This window comes from Argiope bruennichi, chromosome X1 (genome assembly GCF_947563725.1).
Source record: "Argiope bruennichi chromosome X1, qqArgBrue1.1, whole genome shotgun sequence".
NCBI classification, from domain to species: domain Eukaryota; kingdom Metazoa; phylum Arthropoda; class Arachnida; order Araneae; family Araneidae; genus Argiope; species Argiope bruennichi.
The window spans coordinates 65,992,905-66,019,348 of NC_079162.1; the positions used below are offsets into that span (position 1 = coordinate 65,992,905).

At 29.0% G+C, this 26,444-nt stretch overlaps 1 protein-coding gene across 2 annotated transcripts; it reads left to right on the top strand.

Annotated features, from left to right (window-relative positions):
• Positions 1-2,023: 2,023 nt before the first annotated feature.
• LOC129958782 (phosphomannomutase 2-like) lies at positions 2,024-19,140 on the top strand. 2 transcript variants are annotated; one of them, XM_056071458.1, is made up of 8 exons: positions 2,024-2,178; positions 2,406-2,520; positions 8,376-8,452; positions 8,550-8,641; positions 12,044-12,143; positions 12,252-12,327; positions 16,055-16,157; positions 18,864-18,983. In XM_056071458.1, the coding sequence occupies exons 1-7, from the start codon at positions 2,119-2,121 to the stop codon at positions 16,135-16,137; spliced, it is 603 nt and encodes a 200-aa protein (XP_055927433.1). In that variant the 5' UTR covers positions 2,024-2,118; the 3' UTR covers positions 16,138-16,157; positions 18,864-18,983. The 2 variants fall into 2 exon arrangements, with proteins under 2 accessions (XP_055927433.1, XP_055927432.1); XM_056071457.1 differs by lacking the exon at positions 16,055-16,157 and having other exon boundaries at positions 18,864-19,140.
• Positions 19,141-26,444: the final 7,304 nt, after the last annotated feature.

Here is a 26,444-nt window from a genome sequence, read left to right on the forward strand (position 1 = left end):
TTTTAATGAAATACCAGGAGTGCAATCCATTTGGATACTATAGGGCGATGCTGCTTTTAAAATTTTCTTAAGGACTTCATTTCGTAAGCAAAAATAATTTGTTCTTGTAATCTATGTACTGAGTGATGCAAAATTCTATTTTTCGAATTTTTTATTCTGTTTGATCTATTAGTACAGAGTCGTATTCACTTTACCATCTGATTAAACAAAAAAATTTCTATAATTAGGCGTTCCTACTATTTCATGGGTTTCTCAAAGTTGAAGATTATTACATGCTAAAAAAAGAATCATATCTATAATTTCTTGAAGCAGTAATTTAAGTTGTTCTATTTCCGTATTTACTGTAACTTGATTTGTTTTATCAATAGTTGAACATAAATTTAGTCGTCTAAAACCTCTTTCCAAGCACTAAACCAATTAAAGTGAGACAATTAGAATGCTCATGATCTTGAATTACAGTTGACAGCGCTTTCTTCAGTTATTATAGCCCCCTATAAATCGTATAGATTATTGATTTTCTCTTTTTTTTGGAAAACAGTATACAACACAAACAAAATACCGATTCTTGTGTTTTTGAATAAATTAAACAACTGTGAAGCTGAATTTCACCATTTGACATTTTCTTTAAATAATACGTAGTGGAAAATGATCTATCCTGAACATTCTTAACAAAAGCTCCTTTGAGTTGTACAGATTCAGTTTTAATATAAAGCATTCTACACTTATGATTTATAATACATAGCCATAAACTTGGATCACATATACTCATATTTGTTATTGTCATTTTCGTCGCTATTTTCTGATTTAATCCTTTTTTATGGACATGTGGTTCTTCAACGAATTTCACTGTTTCTATATTTCCATTGCAAGGTGCTGAACTTTCTTCTCCAGTTGCAGTCGAAGCAATTTCATTGCTAGAACTACTTCGTAAAGAAGAAAATAGGTCTACTTGTGACTTCCTAAAAATGAGCTTTTTATGAAGCTCAGAGAGACATTTCCTTGGAATAGACATGATTAGACCTAACAATATTAAACATATATATTTTATAGCATGAATTTTCAAAATACTATATCAATATAACTTTGTCGGTGAAGTAAACGACTGTAAATATACTTACCTTATGTTTATAATATATTGCACGACTTTAATATATCTGCGAAATTCATATACTTCCAAACCCGTTGATTTTTCCAGTTAAATTTCTTCCTCTCTCTTTCCACCTCGCTATTATTGTTCAGAACATTATTTTAGTTCTTGATCAAGTTGGCGCCCCGGTGCATAACATCCGCCCTCCTCCCAAATGGCCGTTGGCATCTGTGGACATTTGGACAGAAGGTAGGCAATATTTTATAAGGAGAATAGGATGGCAGGGTATCTTTGAAAAATAACTAAAAAAATGAAGATAAAAGACAGAAACTTTATTTACCTGATATATATCACATAAATAAAGAAATCATAAAGATGAATTTAAATGTGCAAATAAGTTTGGTTCATATTACTTTCTTAACTTTTGTGAAACTAAAAAGAGCCTCAGAATAATTTAGATCTTCTGGCCTCAAGTTGTCAAAATCTGTCACTGATTTTCCTTCAATTTTTTGAAAACTTAGCCATATCTGTAATTTAACACACAGTTACAGTTCCATTGGGGGTACCAAAAAATAATTTGAAAGCTGGTTTTGATAAAGACTACTCTAATATATTAACTTGGATCACATATACTCATATTTGTTATTGTCATTTTCGTCGCTATTTTCTGATTTAATCCTTTTTTATGGACATATGCTTCTTCAACGAATTTCACTGTTTCTATATTTCCATTGCAAGGTGCTGAACTTTCTTCTCCAGTTGCAGTCGAAGCAATTTCATTGCTAGAACTACTTCGTAAAGAAGAAAATAGGTCTCTTCAAGAGTTAATGGTCTCTCCTTAGCTATTCTGCGAACTCGGTGAGAATCTATTTTGCGAAAAATAGAAATAATATATGTTGACTGTTTGAGAATGGCAACATGAGATTGACACGTTCATTTAGAACTGTTGTAAACAAATTTAATGCCGGTGTTAGTAATTTAAAGGACGAAATAATTTTTTTAAAGTTTCTTGATTGAAAATCTTTGTCAAAATGGATGGAAAAGATCTTTGTTTGTTTGATATCGATGGGACCTTGACTCTTTCTCGCCAAGTATTGTTATTATTATAATCAAATTCTAAAAATATTATGAAAATAAATTTTATACGGGACTCATAAAATTAAAAAAAAACATTGTTGCAAATTTTTATCTAATTTCGTGCAGTTCTTTCTGATTTCTTTTTCACTATTTAATTGAAACTTTTAATATTTTTAAATGTTCAAAGGTATTAAAATTTTTTGGAAATTAAAAATCATTGTTTCATTTTTGTTTAAAACAGCCAATTGATCCAGATATGAAAGCTTTTTTGACAGAACTACATAAAAAAGTTGCCATTGGCTTGGTTGGAGGATCAGATTTAAAAAAAATTCAGGAACAAATGTTGGACCCACAGCGTTAGTATTATAATAATTTCTGTTTCTACATTTAAAAATTAAAAACTTATGTTTTTTATTTTGAAGATATTTTATATACTTTTGATAAATTATTACTATTTAAAATTTACTAAATATTGAAATGATGGGCATGATAAGTTTAAGTATTTGTAAAATAATTATTATAATTTTTTCTGTGGTAAATTTCATAATTTGATCTTGTATTAGCTTACTCTTGAATATATTCTTTTAAAGTTTCCTTTTAACTCTGATAGTTTTTATAGATATTTTTGTACTTGCTTCTGTTAGTCTTATTAAATAAATTCTTCATTATGTTTTTATAGATATTTTTGTACTTGCTTCTGTTAGTCTTATTAAATAAATTCTTCATTATGATTTTACATTCATGAAATTAAGAGATAAATTTTTAAGCAACAATTAGATAAACTGTATATAATTGAAACAAAATTATATAAACTAAACAGTGGTGGATTACAGTATTTTGCATCTGTAAGCAGTGTATATTATGTGACTGCTCTGTTAATTACTTGTTAATTTGGTTTTACTTTTCAAAAGTTTTTTAACATAATTAACATGTTAATGATTTTAGTTTCTTATTCTAGTAATTTTATAAAAATATCTGTTTTTATTTATTTTTTTAATATTTATATCATGGGAAAGATTATTAAGGTAATAAAATTCTTGAAAAATTAATCTTAATTATTAATAATTTTGTAACTGGCAAATAAAAACATTTAATTATTATTGATTATAAAGAAATAAGAAACTCCAAATTAATCTTGCATTAAAAATTATTGTATTAGGTGTAACCAATGGAATGTAACATAACTTTTGAATGAATAAGTAATACTCGAATATGTTATAAATGGAGGCGTACCTACATAAAATGGGGCTCTGGCCAAATAGCAAAACTCTGCACCACCTCATTTTTTAAAATTGTAATCCTCATTGTTACTCTGCACCCCCTAAAAAATGTTATGTCAGGGAGGAAGAATTGAATTTAAATCTAAACAATTACACAAAAACATTTTTAAAGTAATATGGCCTAACAACTGATTAACACATCTTAGTTTTTCAAACAAATTAATTAAGCTATTTATAAAAAATATTATATCAGTTATAAAGACAATTAATAACAAATATATAGTTAGAAATGAAAAAGCTTTAAAATTATATTTTAAAATGTAATGTCAAACAAATTGAAATGAATATTATATGTGATTATTTCAGAGACCCACTGCCCCAGCACTGTCAGTGCCATGGGTCTTCAGCAAACTTATATCAGCCCTGAAAAGATCAATGGAATGCATATTGATTTTATATTTTTTTTAATATATCAAAATTTTTATACAAATAACTGTTTGAATTTTTTTATTTATATATTTTTTTTAATGGTTTAAACTATTAATATATTAAACATTTCATGAGAAGGATGGATTTCATTAAAAACTGTCAATGCAATTTTAAAATTTTAAATGCATTTTTATGATATGTCATTATGCCTTTTAGATAAAACTGCTATCTGTATTTAATTTTCATTATGGAGTTATATCTATAAATATTAAAAGCAGAAATATTAGTGCATTGTAAGCCAAACTGTTAAAATTAAAGTTACCAAATTAAACACTACACTTTGGAGGATTTAAACATGCACCTTAAAGCAATTTTTTTGACTTTTGAATGAGTTTTAATTACACAAAAAGAAGCAAATTTAAATGATTTTAGTTAAAATTTCTCAAAATACTATCTCGCATAAAAATAGTTAACGACTATGATTATTTTAAACTTGAGAGAAAGGAGGAGAGATAAAAACACTAAATTGAGATTTAAGTTCTCATATTTTTAATGATATAATTAATTATGCAATTTCTCCCCTACTTCAACAAATAAAAAAAAAAAAAAAACATTTATGTTTATTATTCACAATTGTAGTTTCAGTTTTGAAATTTAAGTTCACCTTTTTTCCTCCCTTCACCAAACATATAAATCACTTTTTTTCTATTGAAAAAGTTTATTGTATCTCAGGTAACTTTTTAAATCAAGAATTTTACTTTACACTTCAGCTATGAAAAGATAATAAGTGGTTTGGTATTTTACAAATATTAGATTTCTCTCTTTATTAGCAATCGTATGATAACTTTTATTCAAGATTAGATTTTTCATGTTGTATTTATTAAATGTACATAAATTATTTAGGAGATTTTCGCAACTTCTAGACTTAAAAATATTTTTGACTATTCCTGCACATTATTTGACACTGAATTATAAATCAAATAGCTCCTGTGCAGTTATATTATCTCATTAAACTTCAGAATAGGTATAAATTTCCTAAAAATTCAAAATATTTTCATTTGGCAAAGCTTAATACCAAGTTTGTTAAAATGGAATATATTAATTTATTGTTCTCATTTAATTTCAAAGAAATTTTTTTAAATTTTTGTTAAAAAATAAAGTTCAGTAAATTTCTTATAAAAGTAAATATTTTCATCAATATTCTGTTCTTATTTTTGCATATTAATTGCCGAGTTATTTTCTTAATAAAATGGAAAGCAAGTTTCTAAATATTTGAATATGTTCTCCTTAAAAATAATGTTCCTCAAAGACACTTTTGAAAGATTCATTTTCAAGCCAATGTTAATATTATGGAGAAAAAATTATCAAGATACAAATTTACTATGAAGTAGATTCCAGTCTTGGAAAGTAGTAAAAATATCTAATTAATCATAAATTTGGTATTGACCTTCAAGAAAAAAAAATTATTTTTATATCTAAATCTATACTTATAATAAAGATGTGTGTGTGTGTGTGTGTGTGCTTCCCATACTTCTTTTTTCACATTAAAGGTTTTTTTTTTACTTATAATTTCTGTATTTTCATTTTTATTATTAATGAAATGTTTTCCTAGTTCTTTTTATTTACTTAAGTTTATAAAAATTCTAAGCAATCTATTAGACATTTAAAAACACGAATAAGTTTTTGGCTGTTCATTAGATGAATAATCTATCTTCTGAGCTAATTGATATTAACTATGATTTTACATTGAATTTAGTTTTTCAAATAATTATGACTTTAATAATGGTTTGTTCATTTGTATACTGAACTTTAGTAATGGTTTGAATTTGGGAATTAATTGAGATAACTGAATATATGAAAACTAGCTGATATCCCGGCTTTGCCCAGGATTAATACTATTGAATGTGTACATCTTTTAAATACATATAATGTTTGAACTTTTTATTAAAATGAGAGTGTCAAATAAAAATTCAAAATCATTCAAATTAAATGCACAATGTCCAAATCAGTGAAATAAGAGCAAATGATAAGGAATTGCAATTCATATTTCATCAAATTAAAGATAATAAAAAAAAACTTTTAATTGAAAGACATATAGCTGTAAAATTATAACAGTTAGTACTGAACATTAACAAGCTTCACAAAATTTAACGTTTCCATTATAAATCAGGATGTAAATAAAACACTGCACATGCATGAAAATGAATTTTTATTTTTCATGCCTTTATAGGCCATGAAATTAGATTAGAAGTTTATAATTTTCTTTATTCTTTTTTAATTGAATCAGAAGTACACCAAAATAAATCTGAAAGATTAATATATTAAATTTTTAGTTTTCAAAATAATAAATCATTAAAAAAAAATATTTTCCTTTGAACTAATAGGCAAAACATTTTCTAAGCCTTGTTTCATTGGCATGGAAAAGAGGGGGGGGGGGAAGAAGAAAGAAAGAAACAGCACAACATCTAAAATTCTATAAGTGGGAAAAATAGGTTAATAATTTAAAATAGTTTTAATAATAGTACATGCATGAATAATGTGTCTCATTGGTCTGGGAAAAAAAATCAGCTGCTTTTCTCCATCGGTATAGGAAAAGAAGTAGAAAAAGTCAAGGTACAGGTGCAAACTGTTAAGGCATGAAAAAGAGTTTTAATTAATAAAAAAATCATTCAGTTAATTATTATGAAACTGCCTGCGATACATCTGTATCCTAGGAAGGTATCCAAGTATCTGTATACCTCAATACTTCTGTGTGCAATTTTGAATAAAATCTGTCCAGTAGTTTATAGGTCTATAGTAAACAAACATTACCTTATATATACTATATATATATAATTTTTATTTTTGTTTTTAAGAAGTTTTATTTTAGTTTTGTAGGATAAGAGTTTTTTTAAAGGCTTTTTATAGAATTCAACTAATTTATTCTATCATTTTGCTCATCCTAGTTATTGCACCCAGGGTACTTACCCTGTCTACCCCACCCTAGTTAAGCCACTGGTTATAAATAAGTATTTAGTTATATTTTAATTTATTTGATAATGATTTTAATAATTCAATTACGTGTATATTGTTGCTCTAATTTTGTATAATGTAAGAATTTGTATTTTTTAAATAAATTTATTTATTTGGCTGTTTGATTAATAGCATGTTTAATCATACTACCTGTAGTCTTCATTAGCCTAAAAGCCTAAGTCTGCCTAGTCAGAAACCTGCTACTGTATTTAAACTTCCTAAATGGTGAAATTCTTGTATTAAAAATTATTTACTATCAGATATTTGCATCAAACTTTTGTTTTTGGTTACATGGTTGAATTAAATAAAATGAATGTAATCCTCCCAAACAGAATCCTCTTTCTGTTTGTTAAAATTAAATGACTTAATGGCTTTATATTTTAAGATTTGTTGTCTCACTATTATTCTTATTTTATGAGGCATAATAAAACATTTATTTATGCAAATAAAATAAAAATTTTAAGATAAATTTCAAATCTTATTACATTTTATGCATCAAATCAAACTCAAATAGTTAAAACGTGTGTTTTAATAAATTACAATGTTCAAAAACCTAAAATACCTTTGAAATAAAACAATTGCATTTTCTATAGTTGAACTCTTGCAACTGAAAAGAATCCAAAGAACAAGCTTCAATAGAAGATATCAGTTTATTTAAATTCGACATTCTTACATATTTCATGGAACAGAGACTGTTCTGAACTTCTCCTTATTGATGATTAAAACATCATACTAGCAGATTCTTTTGCATATCAGGTGACTGTAGCTACTTTACTAGTAACTCGTTAGGATTTCCTCTTTCTGTAATCTTAATAATTTAAACTCTGTAAATCATTTTATTCCTCTAGCCCATTATATATTGGCATATGTATCATAACAAAATAGATTATTAAGAAGAAAAGATAAGAATTAATACATTCGTATTTAGTTACTAAGCATTTTTTTTTATGTGGGCAAATGAATAATTTTCCTTGTCAGATCATCATATTCTCGTTTCATGGGACAATTGGAAGCTATTTCTATTACTTGTAGTGAAGGTTAATGAGCTGAAGTTTGCTGACTCAAAATATTCTAATATTTTCTTTCAGCATTATTTTTATTTTGTATGTGGAATTGCATTTTTTTCTGTTAGTGGATCTCTATTTGTTTTAAACCAATTTTAGTGATTAGTTTTGATTTGAATTTTTATGAACATCACTGCAAGGAAGCAAAACTTTTAATGTAACTATATATTTATATCTAAATTATACTGTAAACAGTAATTTTTTGAAAAAAAATTCTTAATCAGTAAGCTACTGTGCATGAAATTTTCTACTACAACTTTCATTTATTAAACTGTAACAATCATATCCAAGAAGTTGTAAACAGGATAGCAGCCTGTTTAAAAAAGCATGTTTTTTAATCCTAAATTATTCAGTATATATTTTAATAAGAATTAATGCAAATATTTATCACTTTAACAGTGATATTTTTAAAAATATTTTTCAGTTTAATAAGCTATTATTAAATTAATTCAAAATATTTTTTCCTGGTTTCATTTTATTTTTCAGTGGAAAAGGCGTATGATTATGTTTTTGCCCAGAATGGACTTGTTGCATTCAGGGACGGAAAACTTGTTGGGAAAGAGGTATTAATAAAAAGCGATTTTAGTGATTTAGAAGTTATGCTAATTAACTTGGATTTATTTTCAATGGTATAATATTTTCTTCTTTTTTTACTTTTAGAGTATTCTTGAACATATGGGAGAAGAAAAGTTGCAGCCTTTCATTAATTTTTGCTTAGCATATATGTCAAAATTACATCTGCCTGCAAAACGGTTTGCTATTTTTTTTTTTTTTATCAGTCTGAAAAATACATGATGTATTTTGATTTTTTTTCTTAGTTTGATAATATATCAAGCCCCCAAAAAGGAAGCAAAAAATGTGTATAGTGTTTCAAGATAAAAATAATTATTTTATTCCTTTTTAAGCATTAAAGCTTTATTATTAAAGTATTGCTCTCTTTACCCATTTCTCATTCTGTTCAGAAATACATGAAAATTTTCAAGATGTCATATATAATTTATATATTTTCTCATTATTCTGGATTGTACTCAAAGAATTGTATACTTGTGATTAAGTATTCAGTTTATGGAAACTAAGTAAAAAGTACATTTCAATGTGAAATCGATTTATAATCACATGATTTCTCATCAAACACATCATACCAATATAATTTCAAATCCCATTATATATTCTCAGGGTTGCTACGCCAACTCAGATCGCCACTCAGGAGAACAGGGAAAGCACAGGGAATTTAAAAATCGTCTAAAAAAACTGGGAAATGCAGGAAAATTAAATTTTTTTTCATAAAACAAGGAAAATTCAGAGAATTTAAGTTTCTTAGTTATTTTTTCCCCATCTAAAAAATGCCGATCTCTAAAGATTGCAAGAATGAAAGATCATATTCATAGCTTCTAAAAAAGAAACAATACCATTCGCGTTTGTGTAATGCGATAATTCACCCCTTTTCTCTCTTCCGTTTTTTTCTTTTTTTTTTTCCCCTGTATAGATCATTCCAGTTTCGATTTGCGAAATAGTTGTTCTTTTGCCATGAGATTCCCGAATTGTAGCTAATGAGCATGCGCGAGACTTGTATATCTACGTGAAAGAATATGATACATTTCTCTGGCGGAAGTAGCAACATTTAATTTGCGTACCAACCAACCAATGAGCTGCTAAAATCCGTATTAAATACGAATTGGACGGATAAAAAAAAATCAATCCTGATTTTTCTGAATGGGGGAAAGTTATGCAAAATCATTAGCTGCATACTGTTTGCTTTGTAAGAAGATAATAAGCTTAAGTAATATGGGAAAACAAATACTTACTAGTCATGCCAAAAGAGGAAAATATACAAGACTGCCTACCAGTTCAAAAGAGTCATTCTTGATGTTGGACTTAGAATCTAAAAGGAATACAAGAAAAGATGGCTCTTCAAATACGGAAATGTCAAACTTAATGTCCAAAAATAAAGCAATTTCGAAATTTTTAATTCAAGAACAATCATTTAAAACTGAATTTTTATGGGCATTAAAACTTGTTGCGTCACATTCATCCTTTCATACATTCAGTGATTTTCACATATGTTCACTGAAACTGAAAGAGTTTAAAAAAAAAAAAAAAAATGTACTTTAGGCCGTACAAAAATGTCGTACCTTATTTGTTAAGGATTAGGTTCATGAAACTGATGGCTGCAAAAGTTGCAGAAATTGATGCCCAAATACATAAAGTGGCAAAAGTGGATAAATAAATAATAAAAAAAAAATCTTACTTTGTAAGGCCTTTTTGTTACATAATCATTAAAGGATTTGTATCATGATAACAAAAATGTTTCGTGTTTTATTTCCTCTGATTTCTTCATTTTGTGTGACTTACAATTACAGAGCCTGAAAAGTGATCAATCTCCCTCTCCCCTTCCCCAATATATAAATTTTGTTTTACTAAATTGTAGATAATAAATAAAGATAAAACTGTGTGTCTGTTTTCTGTATGTAAATATAAACCTTCTTTTAATATGCTATTTCGAATAAAGTTAAATTGTTGCTTCCTTTCCTTGCTTTTTCTACTACTTAAAAACCATATTCCATTATAACTAGCACATGAGTGCTATTCGCACATTTCCTTGTATATTGAATACAGGGAAATACAGGGATTTTTTTTCCCCCAGATTTGAGTGGCAACCCTGATTCTGTTTGAGAACAGAGCACCTGTTGTGGCAGTTCAACATATGCAATGCAGATTTAACAACATTTATAGTTAAATAACATTTACTGTTGTGTTTTTCATGAGTTTATATGATTTGATCCCATTAATGTCTTGATGTGTTTAAATCCGATATGGAAGTATTTGTCTAGAACTGGTTTTTTATAACAAAATTTTAATGTAATGGATATCACACCATATTCAATTTATAGAAATTAAAACCATGTATATTTGTATCAGTCAATCATTACAAAAGAGTTTTGGCTTATTGTTGAATCTTGTATATATAATAATTATCTTTTTGAAAAGTTAATTTATCATTGTACACTATCTGAGGTGCCTAAATTCAATGTGGCTAGTTTATCATATTTTTGCGATGTTCCGTCGAAGGGATATAGTCAAACTATATTCCATGTTTTAATGTGCAAAATATATAAAATGTAATTAAAATATCGCAGAACTGCTAATATTTGTAATAACTCATTTCTAATTATCTTATTTGTATTTTATATTCATGATATCGTACTTTTTATCCTTAGTTAATTATTTATATTTTCTATCTACTAACTGTTTTGATATTTATGCAATTATATAAATTTAAATACATTGAATTTTCTAACCTTATTTGTGAAGAACAATGAAATAACATAATTATCAAAAACAATTCCTCTATTTACAAAATTATCAAATTATTTTAAATTTTTCTGTGCTAAAAGTTTTTTATCTAATTATTTTCTGAAAAAGCTTAATTAAAAAAATAATTCAGATATATTTTTCTTATGAAACTATCTTATGATATTTCTTGAATTTTTTCTTTGTCTGTATGTTAAACGACGCACTAATACCAATATTTACAATTAAAAGGAATACCACCGGTTGCATAAATATTATGTAAAATATTTAAGTCATTTCATTCTTGGTTAGTTCATATAACTTATAAAACATCTCTTCCCCACAAATCTTATTTACTTGAATTGCTTGTCATTTTAGGTCGATTATGCAGAATTTTATTATATATATATATATATATATATATATATATATAGTTAAATCAATGCAATTTCAGATGTAAAACTTGAGTTTAAGGTGTTAAATTTATTATAATCTATGACAACACAAGTTAACACAATAGGATATGTTATGTAATGTATCGTTATATTCAATTAGTTATGAATATTATTCTAATATAGTTTAAAACTCAATAGTAAATTATTAAAACGATTGATATATTAGAATATAATTTAATTTGAAAAACCAGCTCTCAATATGTGTATTTAAAATAATTTTTTTTTTAATTTCATGAATCTTTTTCTGTAGTCTTAAGACGTATTGAAAAATGTGTTAATCATTGTCCTATGATTTGGTCTCCTATAGGTTTCTGTGGACTATTAACTTTCTAATTAGCTTTAGCCAATGCAATTATTTACTAAAATAGTTAATAATTAGCTTTCTTATTCAAATCATTTTTATTCTAGAGGCAATTTCGTAGAATTCCGATCAGGTCTTATTAATATATGTCCTGTTGGGAGATCTTGTACACAAAAAGAACGAGAAGAATTTGCTGCTTATGATAAAGTACAATTTTAATTTATTAAATTAAAAAAAGAAATTAAATTGTATTTCGTATAATTTCAATATTTAAACTATGCAAACATTTTGTTACTTTTTTGCATTCATTTGTAGGTGCATAAAATCCGAGAAAAATTTATTGAGGCTGTTCAAAAGGAATTTCCTGATCTAGGCTTGACTTATACTATAGGTAATACTTAAGTTTTATTTGCTGCATATTAATATACATCTAATCTTTTCCTTTTTCTATTTTTGAAATTTACGTTTTCAAAATGTTAACTTTTTACAACATTATATTCATTATTAAGATTGTGGTTTCAATATCACAATTTTACATATATACTTTCTAGTGTTTTTCAAAGAACAAAAATGGATTTTTGCTGTTTTCTAAATAATTGAATTCATGGATAGACTTCTGAATCTACGAATTTTATTACCTTTTGGTAATATATATCAGAGATACAAAAAAGTCAGATTTAATTACAGTCAAATATGACTGAAATTTAAAAAAAAAATCAATCAGGTTTTATTGAACACAGACAATAGAATAATCAACCTTTGAAAAAGAAATTGTCATAGCAAATTAAAAAAAAAAAAGCATTCCAATCATGAGCCAAGTATCAGAAGGTAAAATTAATTTTTCTTCAGAAGCCAATAGAAATAACTCAAAACAACACATCTGATGTGCTAATGCTCCATGCAATTATTAAATGTGATAAACCATGCTGTGACATATTTACATTTTATATTTAAAATTTTAATGTCGGAAGAACAATTTAAAACCCACAAGAGCCAAATTCAAATGAAAAACAATATAGTGAAACACCCAGAAAGCTTTTTTTTTGTTTTGCTTTTGGTCTTTATAAAATTTCGAATTTTTCTATTTAAAAAATTTTAAATATATATATTGCAAATATACACTATGTCTCCAAAAAGTGGAACAAACGTTTATTTCTTAAATATTGCATCAGACATATATTTCTAATTGGAAGCTAAATAAGATAGGAAATAACATGAAAACACTTTGGATTCCAAGCATATTGATAGTAAAAAGTAATATATATATATATATGTAATGATATTTTAAACTCTTAATTTCAATGTAATTAATTTCAAAGTTTTATCTTAATTTAGCCCATAGTAAGTTCATTCTCTTATTTCTTGATCCAATTCCACTTTCTCTACTTAATTAATTCAAGAGAAACTTTATAAAATTGCTGAATCGACTAAACGCCGACATTTTAACACGCTCGGCGTGAAGGGGTAAAAAACTGTCCAGTAAGCGCATTCTTTTAAAAAGATCCCTGTGTTTCCCTTACATGTGATTGACATGCGTCAGAAATCCCTATCAGAATCTTCTTAAAATATTAGCACTATGAAGAAATAGTTTCCCTATAAAAATCTCATGTTATATTAGACGAGGAATAATTTATTTCTCGCTTCTTCCCCACTTTTGCTTTCGTACCGCGTCTCTGCTTGTAAATAATTATGCTTTTCCAATAGATTAAAAAGAATTTAAAAAGGTAAAAAGTATTTTCACTGTCTTCAAAACTGCATCCTGCTTCACATAAAATAATGCTTACATATATATGCACTCTCTGCAGTATACAGTTGTCGTCAGAAAAATATTTCTTACATTCATCTATATACCTCCAAAATTTCACATTCCCATTTATAAAATTTGCAGAGGTATGTTTATTGTTAAATTTAGATTAAAATATTTATTTCAGAAATGTAACTATTCAATGCAGAAAATATTTCATATATATTTTTCTAGTAATACATCATCCAATAATCATGACTTCAAAAAAATTTGCTAATCACTCATAATGTTATCACTTTCATTGGTCACCCGCTGTAACTTTGAAATTATGAGAAGAGAAAATTGAAAAACTAAACATCTAAGATATGTCAAAGTAGTGCAATTATTAACTGTAAAATAAAATTATTTGTTCGCAGCTGTGTGTATGATATTATGCTTTCCTAAGCAATGGTGCATTTCAGTAATGATGAATGTTTTAAAATGTTGATTTATTCTGTATGCTGTCATAACACTAACCTTGCTGTGGAAGAATACAAACATCGTTTTACGAATTCCTGGCATTCTTCTTAGAAGTAGATTTACAAAATAGTTCGGTTGCAAATTACAGAATCTTTACTTTCCCGGAGATGAAAGGGAAGGATGAGGCGCTATACAAAAATATATGGAAATTCACATTTTGACTTATTTTTCAAGTGATCCTCATGGTAGTATGAAAACTGTCAGTTCAGAATTTAATATTTCAAAAACTACAGTACAGAGAATATTTCAGCATGACTGGCATTTATATAACATTCATGAACTGAATGACGTCGATTATGATTTGGCTGCTATAGTCAGCTCATGATCGACGCTTAGAGTTTTTCAATTGGGTTTTACTTCAAGTAGGATCAAATTCATCCTTTCTGAGAAATATAATTTGGACAAATGAATGCCACTTTAATCTTGATAATAGTATCAGTCGTCAGATCGACCACGTTTGGTGCGATAAAAATTTATTCTTCATTCGAAAGATTCAGTTAGTTTTAAATGGCATTGCTTCTGAATTAATGGATGAATTGCCTTTGGTGGTATATCCACAAGTGTGGTTGCAATTTGATGGTGCTCCTGCTCAACATGCTTCAGTTATAAGACAATGACTGAATGCTGAATTTCCTAATAGATAGATTTGCTTATAAGGACCTGTTGAATTTTTTCCAAGATCGCCTGACTTGACACTTGTTAACTTTTATTTATGGGGTCGCTAACGTTCCTTAGTGTATAACACGATTCCTGTAGCTGTAGTGGATCTTCGAATTCAAAAAATCTGATTTGTTGTCACAAGTGATGAATTGGAATGCACATATGCAAATATTGCTAGAAGTATGCAGTTATGTATATGCATCAAAAGTGCTCATTTGAACAAGTTTTGTAAAATTTCAATGAATGCATTATTTTGCCATTACAAACATTTAATGAGAGTTAATAAATGCATAACTATTTTCTGAATTCGTCTAATTAATAATGCATTGTTATATGTGTATTATCCCTCAAAGTTACTACAAGACCCTCTTTCAAACACTATACTTAGGTGTGAAAAAGTGGTCTAAGTCAATAAGCTTGCGTTTTTATATCTCAGCAAATTTTGCAGATATGAGATTGGAACTTTTTTAATCAAGTGTAATCGAATCATTTTTATAATGACAATTTTGCGTTTTGGAGACTGAATAAAAATAACTTTTTAAATTTATAATCCTCTTGAACAGAATTCAAAGTTTTTCATAAAATTTCCGACATTATTTGTTGAATCTTTTTTATTGGAAGTGTATATCTAATTGAAATATTTAAGAAAATAAGTGCTTGCTCCACATTTTTGGGACACCTTGCATATGCATATAAAAGATGCAAATAAAATTTATTAAGTGTTCATACTGAATCAAACTACATTAATCAAATGATAATCACATTTATTCAAATGATGTTATATATATATACATGTTTGTCATGAAAGAAACTTATAATGTCTGAAACTGACCAGAAAAGCAGAAAATTTAAGAGGATAAGAAAAAGAGCCTTTCAATGTGAAGCAGGTTTCCCAGTAAAAATCTTACAAAATATTACACTTCAGTTTTAAATATGTACCATATGCATATATCTGGCTTCCGTACTGTCTCTTTCAATCTGATTTTCTTCTTCAGCTTGTTTTATAAAGGATATTAAAATAATATCTCAATTTTATTAAAACTATTCTAAATAATTAAAAATCCTTTTTAATGTTGTCATTTTTTTTATCAGAACTCATAAGAAATGAATATGAAAATAATTAAAGTTTATTAAAGTAATATATGAAGTTTGTCTTGACTTGGAGGAATTAAAGATGGGATATATCGTAACGTAGATTATTACCTCCTGAATGCCGAATGGTTGCAGTTAATAGCTATCAAAGTATATGAAATCTGGATGATCAGATGGTTTTTGTAAAGAAGAATTTGGGATAAAAGGTAATTATATGTAATGCTTGATTGGGCAAGTATATTTTTGTGTTAATAATTTTAGTGAAATGATGTTCAGATTTCATATATGTATAGCAAAGGTTGTTCTAAGAGCCATTGTTTGTATAATGTTGCAGGATTCTAGATGTGATTCAGCTAACATATTAATGATAAGGTAATTTTAATAAAAAGGACTGAGGATGCTGTGATTGTGATGAGATTTTTGTGTTCTTGGGCAATTTCTTTGGAGCATACAATTTTTAGACCTTTAATTTTCTAAGGGCCTTGATCTTGAGATTTTTTTAAATTGTTTAATTTTGATTAGATTTTGTAAATTAAATTGAAAAATATGTAACCATTTCATTCCGTGACAGTTGAATTCCAGCATAAATTATGTGAGGTAGATATTTTTTTATAAATCTGTTGCTGCACTTTCCCCCATACTAATAAATAATTTCCAGTTAGAATATTATTTATAGATGTTCTCCATAATGTTCTGGAGCTTAGTTTTGATATAATTTAATTAATGTTACAGGCAGTAAATGAAAGTATCATCAGAAAAAATAAAAACATTTATTGAGAGGTTTCATTTCATATTTGTTGCATCATTTAATTTGAAAAGTTCTTTACTGAAGAAAGTTGTGCACCCATTTACAAATATTACCAACAATTGCAAGTTGAAAACATTTATGTATCAGTTTGTCATAATGAACAGAGTCGTATGCACTATTAATATCATGACTGATTTCAATTTCTTTTCCCTTTGTGTGCTTCTGATATTTCTGTATAAATTTGTAGCTAGCAATATGATTATCTCTGAAAAGAATAAATGCTTGTTGATTCGAATGAAACTTTTTGTTGCAGGTAAGAGCAATATCGATTATCGTATATACTTTGCAATTAAAAAATCTGATAGAAAGTTGAAGAATCTATAAGAAGTTATTTTAGTTTTATCTTTATTGGGCTTTGAAATTGATATGATGATAGCATGCATTCAGTTTTTTTGGAATATAAGCAAAATGTAGTTGTTTTCTCGAAGATAAGAAGGATTTTTAAGAGAACTTGTATGTATCTTTTTTGAACCAAGTTGCCAGAATTTTATCTGCACCCGGAGTGGAATTTTTCGTATTTTGAATTGTGATTTTTTAAGATACAAAGCTCTATTCCTTTTTTTTTTAATTATAACTGGTGCAGATAAAGTGTGAAATGTTCATATTTGTGGCTGTAGAATTATAGGAATATAGCAAGCAATGATAGCTTTTATGGTCCACATTAATTTCATTCCTTGATCTGCGACTAATGCATCAATTGTCCGGTTTCACATTATGTTTTACATTTTATTTCCACCGTTACTATATATTCAGAAAGAGAGGATTTGGATAAAATAATATGAATTATAGTTTGTTTAGAACATGGGACGGATAAATACGTCATTCACAACAGTCGCATACATACTCACTCTTCCTGAAAAAAAATTTCTAACTCAAAGTATCGTGAATATAAACCGTATGTGCAGCTTGCCCCAAGTACCCCACAAAAATCGGGGAACTTGGGGGGGGGGCGTATAAAGTATTGCACCTCGCCATGCTCATTAAGCCAGTCTGGAAGAGCAGTATGTATTGAACCATAATCATTTTGGTACACAAGTTATCAGAAAACACAGTTTGTGTTATTAGATGAAGATGGTTAGGCAAAGTATTAATATAATGCACTGTGCGACATTGCATCCTGCATCATCACTGAAGACTTGCCATGCCTAACGGTGGGATGAAGGTTGTCCAACATGAAGTATTTCTCCTGATGTTCAGCAAATGTAAACATGTCAATTAGTCCCAAATAATGTGAATGGCGATTCGTCTGCCTGGATGATATTTTCCTGTTGTTTTTCCTATTTTGTATGCTCGCATTACAGTGTTCATCTTTTAAAAACATTGTATTATAAAACCATAGTTTTAGAATAGCTATTTTAACATCATGGTTTACCACATAAGATAATACCAGATAGCTTTTAAAGCTACAGCTTTTTCATTTCGGATGTTTTGTGCTTTCTGGCCACAGTCTGTCTTTGTTAATCAGCTTCAACTTCTTGACACTGATGTTTAGTAATTGGCGTTTTGACGTTTTTCTTCGTTTGATGTAGGCTGTCATTATAAGTCTGCTTTCATTATTTAGGCTTTGGCAAGATGGGCACCAACAGTCATGCGTTTCCTGAAATCTAATTTTAAAGGAATGCAAAGACAATAGAGCTTGCTGAATGATCAAACAGGTGACACTAAGTGGGTAGATCAAGAATGAAAAGATTAATGAATAAGAATGGCAATAATGGTTCAAAAGAGCCACCTGCAATGCCATCGATTACATGAAAGAAGCAAAGAAGGGATTTGTGAATGCTCTGTTATGTACCAGGCTGATCAAGCTCTCACCTAGTAGGATTTCAAAATTTTGTAATCAGTTCAACTTCCGGTTTAAAGAGGCTATAATTTTATTCCACCTTTTTTTTAATGCCTGTATTAATTACAAAAATGTCTCATGATCATTTTTGCAATCCGTATGAAACGTGTTTTTTTGTCGACAGTAAGATTTTTGAAAGTAAGAAAGTGTTTCACTTGTAACATATGTTTTTAGACTTTTGTATGGACTTAATATCACCTTTAAAACTAAAAAATTTAAAATGTGTCAAATAAAATTTTAATTTCTTTTTTTGTTTTTTAACAGGTGGACAAATAAGCTTTGATTGTTTCCCCACTGGTTGGGATAAGACATTTTGCTTGAAGCATATAGATAGAGATGCCTTTAAAAACATTCATTTTTTTGGAGACAAAACATTCCCAGGAGGAAACGACTATGAACTATTCAGCCATGAAGCTGTCATAGGTCATACTGTAACTAGTCCAGAGAATACGATGGAGCAATTGAAACAAATGTATTTTAATTAAATGTTCATATGTGTTTGTAATTTTTATTGTGTGTAAATAAATCCATTTAGTTATTCCATTTTTTGATAAGATGTCTACTTAGGGAAATAAATACATTTTATGAATATAAAATTGCATGTCAATGGTATCCATTTATTTTGGTTCCCCAAATAATCGAGTACTTTTGTTAAAATGCATGTGTTATCAGTGTAATCAACACTTTAGACTTAAATACATAAATCACACCTCTATTGTTAAAATTGCGTGCACTTCTATGAAGAATCAATATAGAAATTAATAAATCAGTAAAAAAACCAATACTGACATCAATTTCCCTAATATTTAATATATCTTTATAATCAGATTTTAAATTGTTTAACATATGCAGTGGAATTAGGCTATACGAGCATTTCGAATTTTTGGTAAATCGAATTTTTTTTCTCTAGTTCTTTGAATTGCCAATAATATGTTTATATATGTTCGAATTTGTATTGGTTATTTCAATGTCAAAGCTAAAAATTGTAAAATATCTTTTTAAGCTTTTTTTTTTTTCATTAAAACTTCCATACCTTACGTTTTCAGTTATTGTAAGTTTATAATTTGTGTAGTCCTTAATTCGCTCGAGAACTTTAATGCTTAAAATGTTTTTGCAAGCAATAAAAATGACCCTCTTTATTTTTAAAATTCTTTTATAAACTATATTTTTTTATTTCGAGATTTTTATTGTACAATTTTTACAAACTAATACAAACTGTTTTTTAAATTAATATTTATAAAAATTATTTAAAATTTATTATTAGTTTACTTTATTAAAATTAACGCTTATATATAAATTATGAACTGTATATTAAAACTTAAAAATTAATCGACCAGTTTAGTTCCAAATACGCCATTTTCTCTTGCTTTTTGCATTTTAAGATGCAATTTTTTCTAATTCGAATTTTTATAGAAATCGGACTTTTATCGTAATTCTGGAAACTTGTTGTAGCCAGTTTCCACTGTATGTGAATCACATTTGTGATGAAGAGTTGAAATATCTTGCCTTTCCACAATTAATCAATAGATAAATAAGAAGTTTATGAAATAGCATATTACAGTTATTATTGTATCTTTGTTTCTCTAATATCCGATTAATAATTGGATGTAAAGTAGATATAATTTATATATTCAAATCTTGTAATTTAAATGAAAAATGAGTGCTATTTTCTATGAAAGTAACTCTCAGCTTTAACTGATTTGATATGTTAGATGAACTTATTACAATGGTTATTTAGTGATACGTTTTAATTTTGAGTTGCAAATCTGCTGATAAAGATGATATGAACTTGCAGCCAGTTTTCCATATTTCTTAGTAACAATGATTAGGATTAAGTCTATAGAAATATGCAGATCGGAAATGTTTGAAATTAATAGATTAAATATTAACTAAAATACAATTAACACCATTATGTAAAATCTAACCTTATTCAAGAATTTATTCTCACTGTACTAAATTAAGTGATGTATTTATTTATCTAATTACCCTATTTAAAGTTCTTTTTTCGATACAAAATAGCTAACTAATTTTTTAGGAACTAAGGAAAGCAAAGAAAATTACAATTTTAGGATTGTGTCCGGAATTATTACTTCATTTTTTGATTGTGAATAATGCGGCACTTGCATATTATATTTCAAAGCATATTTATTTGAAATGTGTATTTGCATTTAAGTCAGCAATGGAACATTCAGTAAAAACTGCTTAAAAACATTTTGATAGTTTCTGAAATTTTAATTGCATTAAAACTATTTTCATATAAAAATGTTTTCTTGCAAATCAGTAGTGTTTAAATATGGCATTTTCTTTAAACATTGAAGATTTATAAATATTGGCTGAAAATTCATTCTAGAGATATTCATTGATTTGAAGAGAGAGAGAGAAAGCGTTTTAAATGGTATAATCTCTAAAAATGTTTATTGACATGTAAATACAGTTAAACAAAAATGGAAATGGTTAATCCTTTTATACACTTTTGTTTAACTTGTTTTGTGCTTTAAAGTTGGAATTTTTCACGCATTTCCTAATTTGCGGATGTTTTCAAATTTTGTATTGGAGGAACTCACAATTTTAGTATTTTTAGAACCTGATTACCAGCCAATAGATTAATTAAATTTGATTCTATACAAGTGGTGTTTCCTGGTGGTGTATTTTAGAATTTAAAAAACTGGTTTCAAGATTCAATAATATAAATGAAATATAAAGTAAGGCCTTGCAACGAAGAGAATAATTAAACATATCTATTTTTTAGTATATCAGTGTGTGTGTGATACTACAAATGTGCTATAAAATAATATTTTTAAAAAATGTTCTTACCTTGACGTAAAGAAATAATTCTAATAATTCTAACTAATAAAAATAATTGGTTCACACCATCAAAATTACATCAGAAGTGTTTTTTCCCACATATATCCGATAAAAAACAGTTTTCTTTTGCAATCAGACTTCTAAAACTATCCTTATAGTTAGAAAAATTGCTGTAGCTTTCGATGAACATATGTTTAACCAATTATCTCTTTACATAGCCACTTTTGCTTTATTGTTATAACTTTATTGATGTCAGTATCCAAGGTTGATTTAGAGTCTTTCAACAATCCTTGGTATTTGTACCCAAAAACGTAAGGAAAAGTAGAATTTGGAAAATCGATTAAATTTGTAATCGATTTTTCTCTCACTTCTTGATATCGTGGAGCTTTGGAAATTTTATATTCATGTATATGCTTGACGATATACCCTACTTAAATACTCTGTTCAAAACAATTAAAAGAAATTGTGGTTGTGGGTTAAACTTGCACCTGGAGAATTGTTTGAATGATTGATACATTATCGACAGACGTACTAGGCTATATGATATAAAAATGACATTTGTTTGGCAGAAAAAAAATGCGTTTTATTGAGCATTCGGGTACAAAAGAAAAACACACAATTTGTGCATATGAGAAAAACAAATAAAAAAAGGCTTTTCCTTAAAAGAAAATCATTTTTAGTAGAGGGTATGGTTTCCCCGGATGGCCAGCAACGTTGAATACCTTTGAGGCGTCGAGTCAATGAGGCTATTAATGAGAGGCTGGGGTATTCTGTTCCACTCCTCCAGAAGAGCTCTTTGTAGTTCTTGGAGAGTTTGTGGGGGGTGGTAGGCGTCCAGAAATTCGTCTGCCTAGAATGTCCCAAACATGCTCGGTTGGATTTATATTCGGAGAACATGCTGGCCAATCCATTCGTATGATTCCTTCCTTCAAAAGGAAATCATTCACAAGTTAGCACGATGTGGCCTGCAATTGTCGTCAATTAACATGACGCCATCTCCAATTGATGCAGCGTAAGGGACTACAATAGGTCTCAAGATTTCATCCCTCTATCGGCGACCAGTCATAGCTCCATTCTGAACGATATTGAGATCGGTGCGCCCATCAATGGAGATGCTGGGATAGACCTTCACAACCCCACCGCCAAATCTTACACTTTCGTGCACGAACGCAAGATTGTTTCTAGTGCTACGTTCCCTCCAGATGAAAATACGCTTATTATCAGGATGAGCAGAAAAACGGGACTATAATATTGTGCCATTCATTTCTCCTCCAGTTCACATGTTCTGTTGCCCACTCCCTGCGGGCGCGATAATGCCCTGCTGTTAACGTGACACACACTATTGGTCGGCGAGCATACAGATCTACAGCGTGAAGGCGGTTTCGGACAGTTTGTGTCGTAACTGTGGTGCCAGTAGCCGAGCGAAGGTGTTATTGAAGAAGAGTGGAATTCATATTTCGGTGTCTCCGAGCCGTTAGCGTTTAATAATGGTCTTCATTGGGCTTTGTTGCACGTCTACGCCCTGATTTTTGGCCTGCATTTCCAGTCTCCAAAAAACGGTTCCAGATCCTGGAAATCGCACTTTGTGAAACTCCAATAGCTTCTGCTACTAAGGCTTGTGTTTTCTGCCCCTCTAACCAGCCAACAACTCTTCAAGCTTCTGATTCGGTTAAATGACTTCGTTGAGACATTGCACTCATCGAAACAACGTGCTTACTGAATGTCGATCTTTCTTTTCCGCTTTATCTTACATTAAGTTGAAAGCCAAATCAAAAAGCGTCGTCTTCGACGTCAGACTCAAAATTTGCATACTACGAAGTTTGAAAATAAGAAAAAATTGCATTTGTGACTCTCTTCTTCCATTTTACGCAAAAAAAAAAAAAAAAAAAAAAAAAAATGCTTATACCATTATTTTATGCAATATCCTTTAATTGTTTTGAGTAGTGTATTTGCAGAACTTGTCAAATAATTTTTAAATAGAACTAAATCTTGCTTAAATACTAGAGCTGTCACTTCTTTGTGAATTTCAAAAGCTGTTCATATCAATATTACATTATATTCAAAATAATGAATAAAATATTGAAAAAAAGTAGAAAGTAAAAAATTTAAAAATCTTTTTAATTTATTAATAAATGCACTTAACTAAAATGTTCTTTTTTTAAAAAAAATATATATTCTGGTGCTAGAAACAATGTTATTTGGCAATATAAATACAGAAAATTCTTGTATGCTTATACAGATTTATTTTTTATTCGAAATATCAAAGATATAAAATGAAGATTTAAATAAATCAAGATGATGTAGCATCAGACTATTATAAAAATAATTTAATTCAGGCTATTTATAATTTATTTACACAATATCTTTTGCAATAAAAGCAATTTTAAAAAATATTTCTAAAAATAAATATCAATGACAACTCCACTGATTTTCCCTTTTAGCACATGAGTCCGCTTTTAGCGTTAAAACGTTTCGAAATAAGTGATAAAATTATCCGAAGATGAAGTATGCTTACAATACCATTCATCCAGGACAGCTTTAATTTCATTAAAGTGATAACCTGAAATAAGTTCCTCCTTAAAAACCAGTATAGCCACGCATAGTGTTATAAATAAATACAGGGTGCACCATAAATTCGTGCAAACCTTGCAAGAACATGTTCTAAAAGTCTTTGGATTTTTTCCCATTAAAAATACTTCAAAAAATAACCGATAGATGGTGCTCACATGTCAAACCAGGACGGTTTATGCAAATCAGGATAGCTATAAAACACAAGACTGGAAATGGATTTGTCGTTCGATGCCAGCAGCATGCTATCGTTACCGGATCGAGTATCTGTGGTCAAACTTTTCAATAAGAATAGTAAATCCTCGACTAAAGTATTGCGAAAGTTCCTTATGGCAATAGGACGCAAGGCGAATAAAAGCCCTATTTTCATTGAATCAGTTACTGAATTTATTATGCCGTTTTAAGAAATAGGGGAGTTGGGAAAATCATCCATGAAGTGGTGGACCATCCGATAGTGCGAACCGCGTCCCTGCTGTACAAAGTGTCATCGGAAATTCCAGAAATGTCGATCCGATGCATTCTGCACTTGCATTTTGAACCTGCATCTGTACAAGATACAGGCACTTCACCAATTATTGCCAGTAAATTCAGGTGAAAGGCAAGCCTTTGCAACGTGGGCGCTTATACAAATGGAACGTGACTCACAACAGTTGTTGAAAATCGTGTGGGCAGTTGAAGCCCACTTTTCACTGCATGGTGACGTCAATACGCTAAACAATCGTATCTGGGCGACATCAAATCCTCTTGAGTACCCGACCAAACCATTACATTCTCATGCCATGTGAATTTTTGGTGTGCCTTCAGCGCATCCTTCATTATGGGCCCTTTCTTTTTGGAAGAGAGTTGTTCTGTATCCGGTTGGAAAATCTGTTTTGTCAGTACAGAACAGCATTTTACGCTTTTGGGAGACAACATTGTGCTCGCTTTGCAGCAAAGACGTGCATTACCTGCCATCACCTTCATGCTGGATGGGGCCACATCTCACGTTTCTCTTTCCGTCAAGACATTCCTCCTTGACATATTCGCTGAGGAACGAGTGATAAGCCGTGGATGTAAGATTAAGTGGTTTTTACGATCGCCAAACCTTACTCCAGCGGACTGTTGGTTGTAGGGATATCTAAGGTCTCGTGTCTACGTGTCCAGCTACTTTATTGAATTGAAAGATGCCATTTAATGGTTCGTCGGTGGCATCGATGCCGACATGCTACTCAGCAGCAATAAGTTGGATAACGGAAAACGACATTTTAATCCAGAAAACCCTAAGCACATAATACGAAAACACAACAAGGATTACACAATGAGCAGTGCTTGTAGAAATTATCAGTACAAGTAGACAACAATTCACAAATAAATAAGAGTAACAGTACTTGTAAAAGTGCTTTGCGACTGTGCTTTCTCACCAACTCGTTCTTCAAGCAAACCTCCGTGGAGATAACCCTATTATGTGCTCCTTCTGGGGTTTATATAGTCTCCGACAAGGCCTGACGTCACATGGAATGCCCCAAAAGAATCTTTAGATTTCGATTTCTAACAGAGATAGAGACATAATTGATGCATTTTCCAGAATTTTAATATTTTTCACCAAAGTCCGGGTCATTGACCTTATATCCATTTTGAATTTCTGTAAATCTCTATATCCAAACATAAAACCAATATGACAGGGAAACAGTTTTACCGATTCATAACAATATTTCCTCAAAATCTTCTTTTCAATGATGAAAATATTTTATTTCATGCACATTGATTGCTTTAGAGCTTCAAAATATTTAGAGTTGTGTAGATTGCATATATATATATATATATATATATATATATATATATATATATATATATATTAAGAACTTTTATACATGCAAGGTACCATTGGTAACATTAAAAAAAGAAAAAAAGATTTCGGCTAAAGTTTAAAAAAATAGTTGGACTTTCTGCCATCGAGAATCAAATAACCGTCTGTGAAATTGTCCATAATAATGGTTAAAAATCTTCAACTATGGTGTCAAGACCACATAGTTAAATTCGCTTACTTAGCTTCTGGCATCTTCCAACTATCACGTTATACGCGAATAAACAAGTAGTCAACTCTTTGGTAGATATGATCCAAAATTTAACACCAGTCTACAAGTCTCACAACAAAACTTTTCGTCGAATGTCATCCATCGTAATCAACTCGTAGTTTTTTAATAATCATGTTCACATGCACACAGATAGATAGACAGCTTTCCCGTTTTGTTGAAAATTTAATAGAAATTTGGTGGTAATAATATCAGATACTTGGTGATAATATCAGATATCAGATTTTCATCTGCCTAATTCAATACATTCTTGAGTAATCGTGTTGACAGACGGGCGTAGTTCCAGAATATGTTTTCTGGCGTAGAGAGAACTTAGACACAGTAATTCATCAAAATATCGTTTTTTTAGTTGATTTTTTTAACAATTACAATGCTTTTTCCTTTTATTCCAGAGAATAAC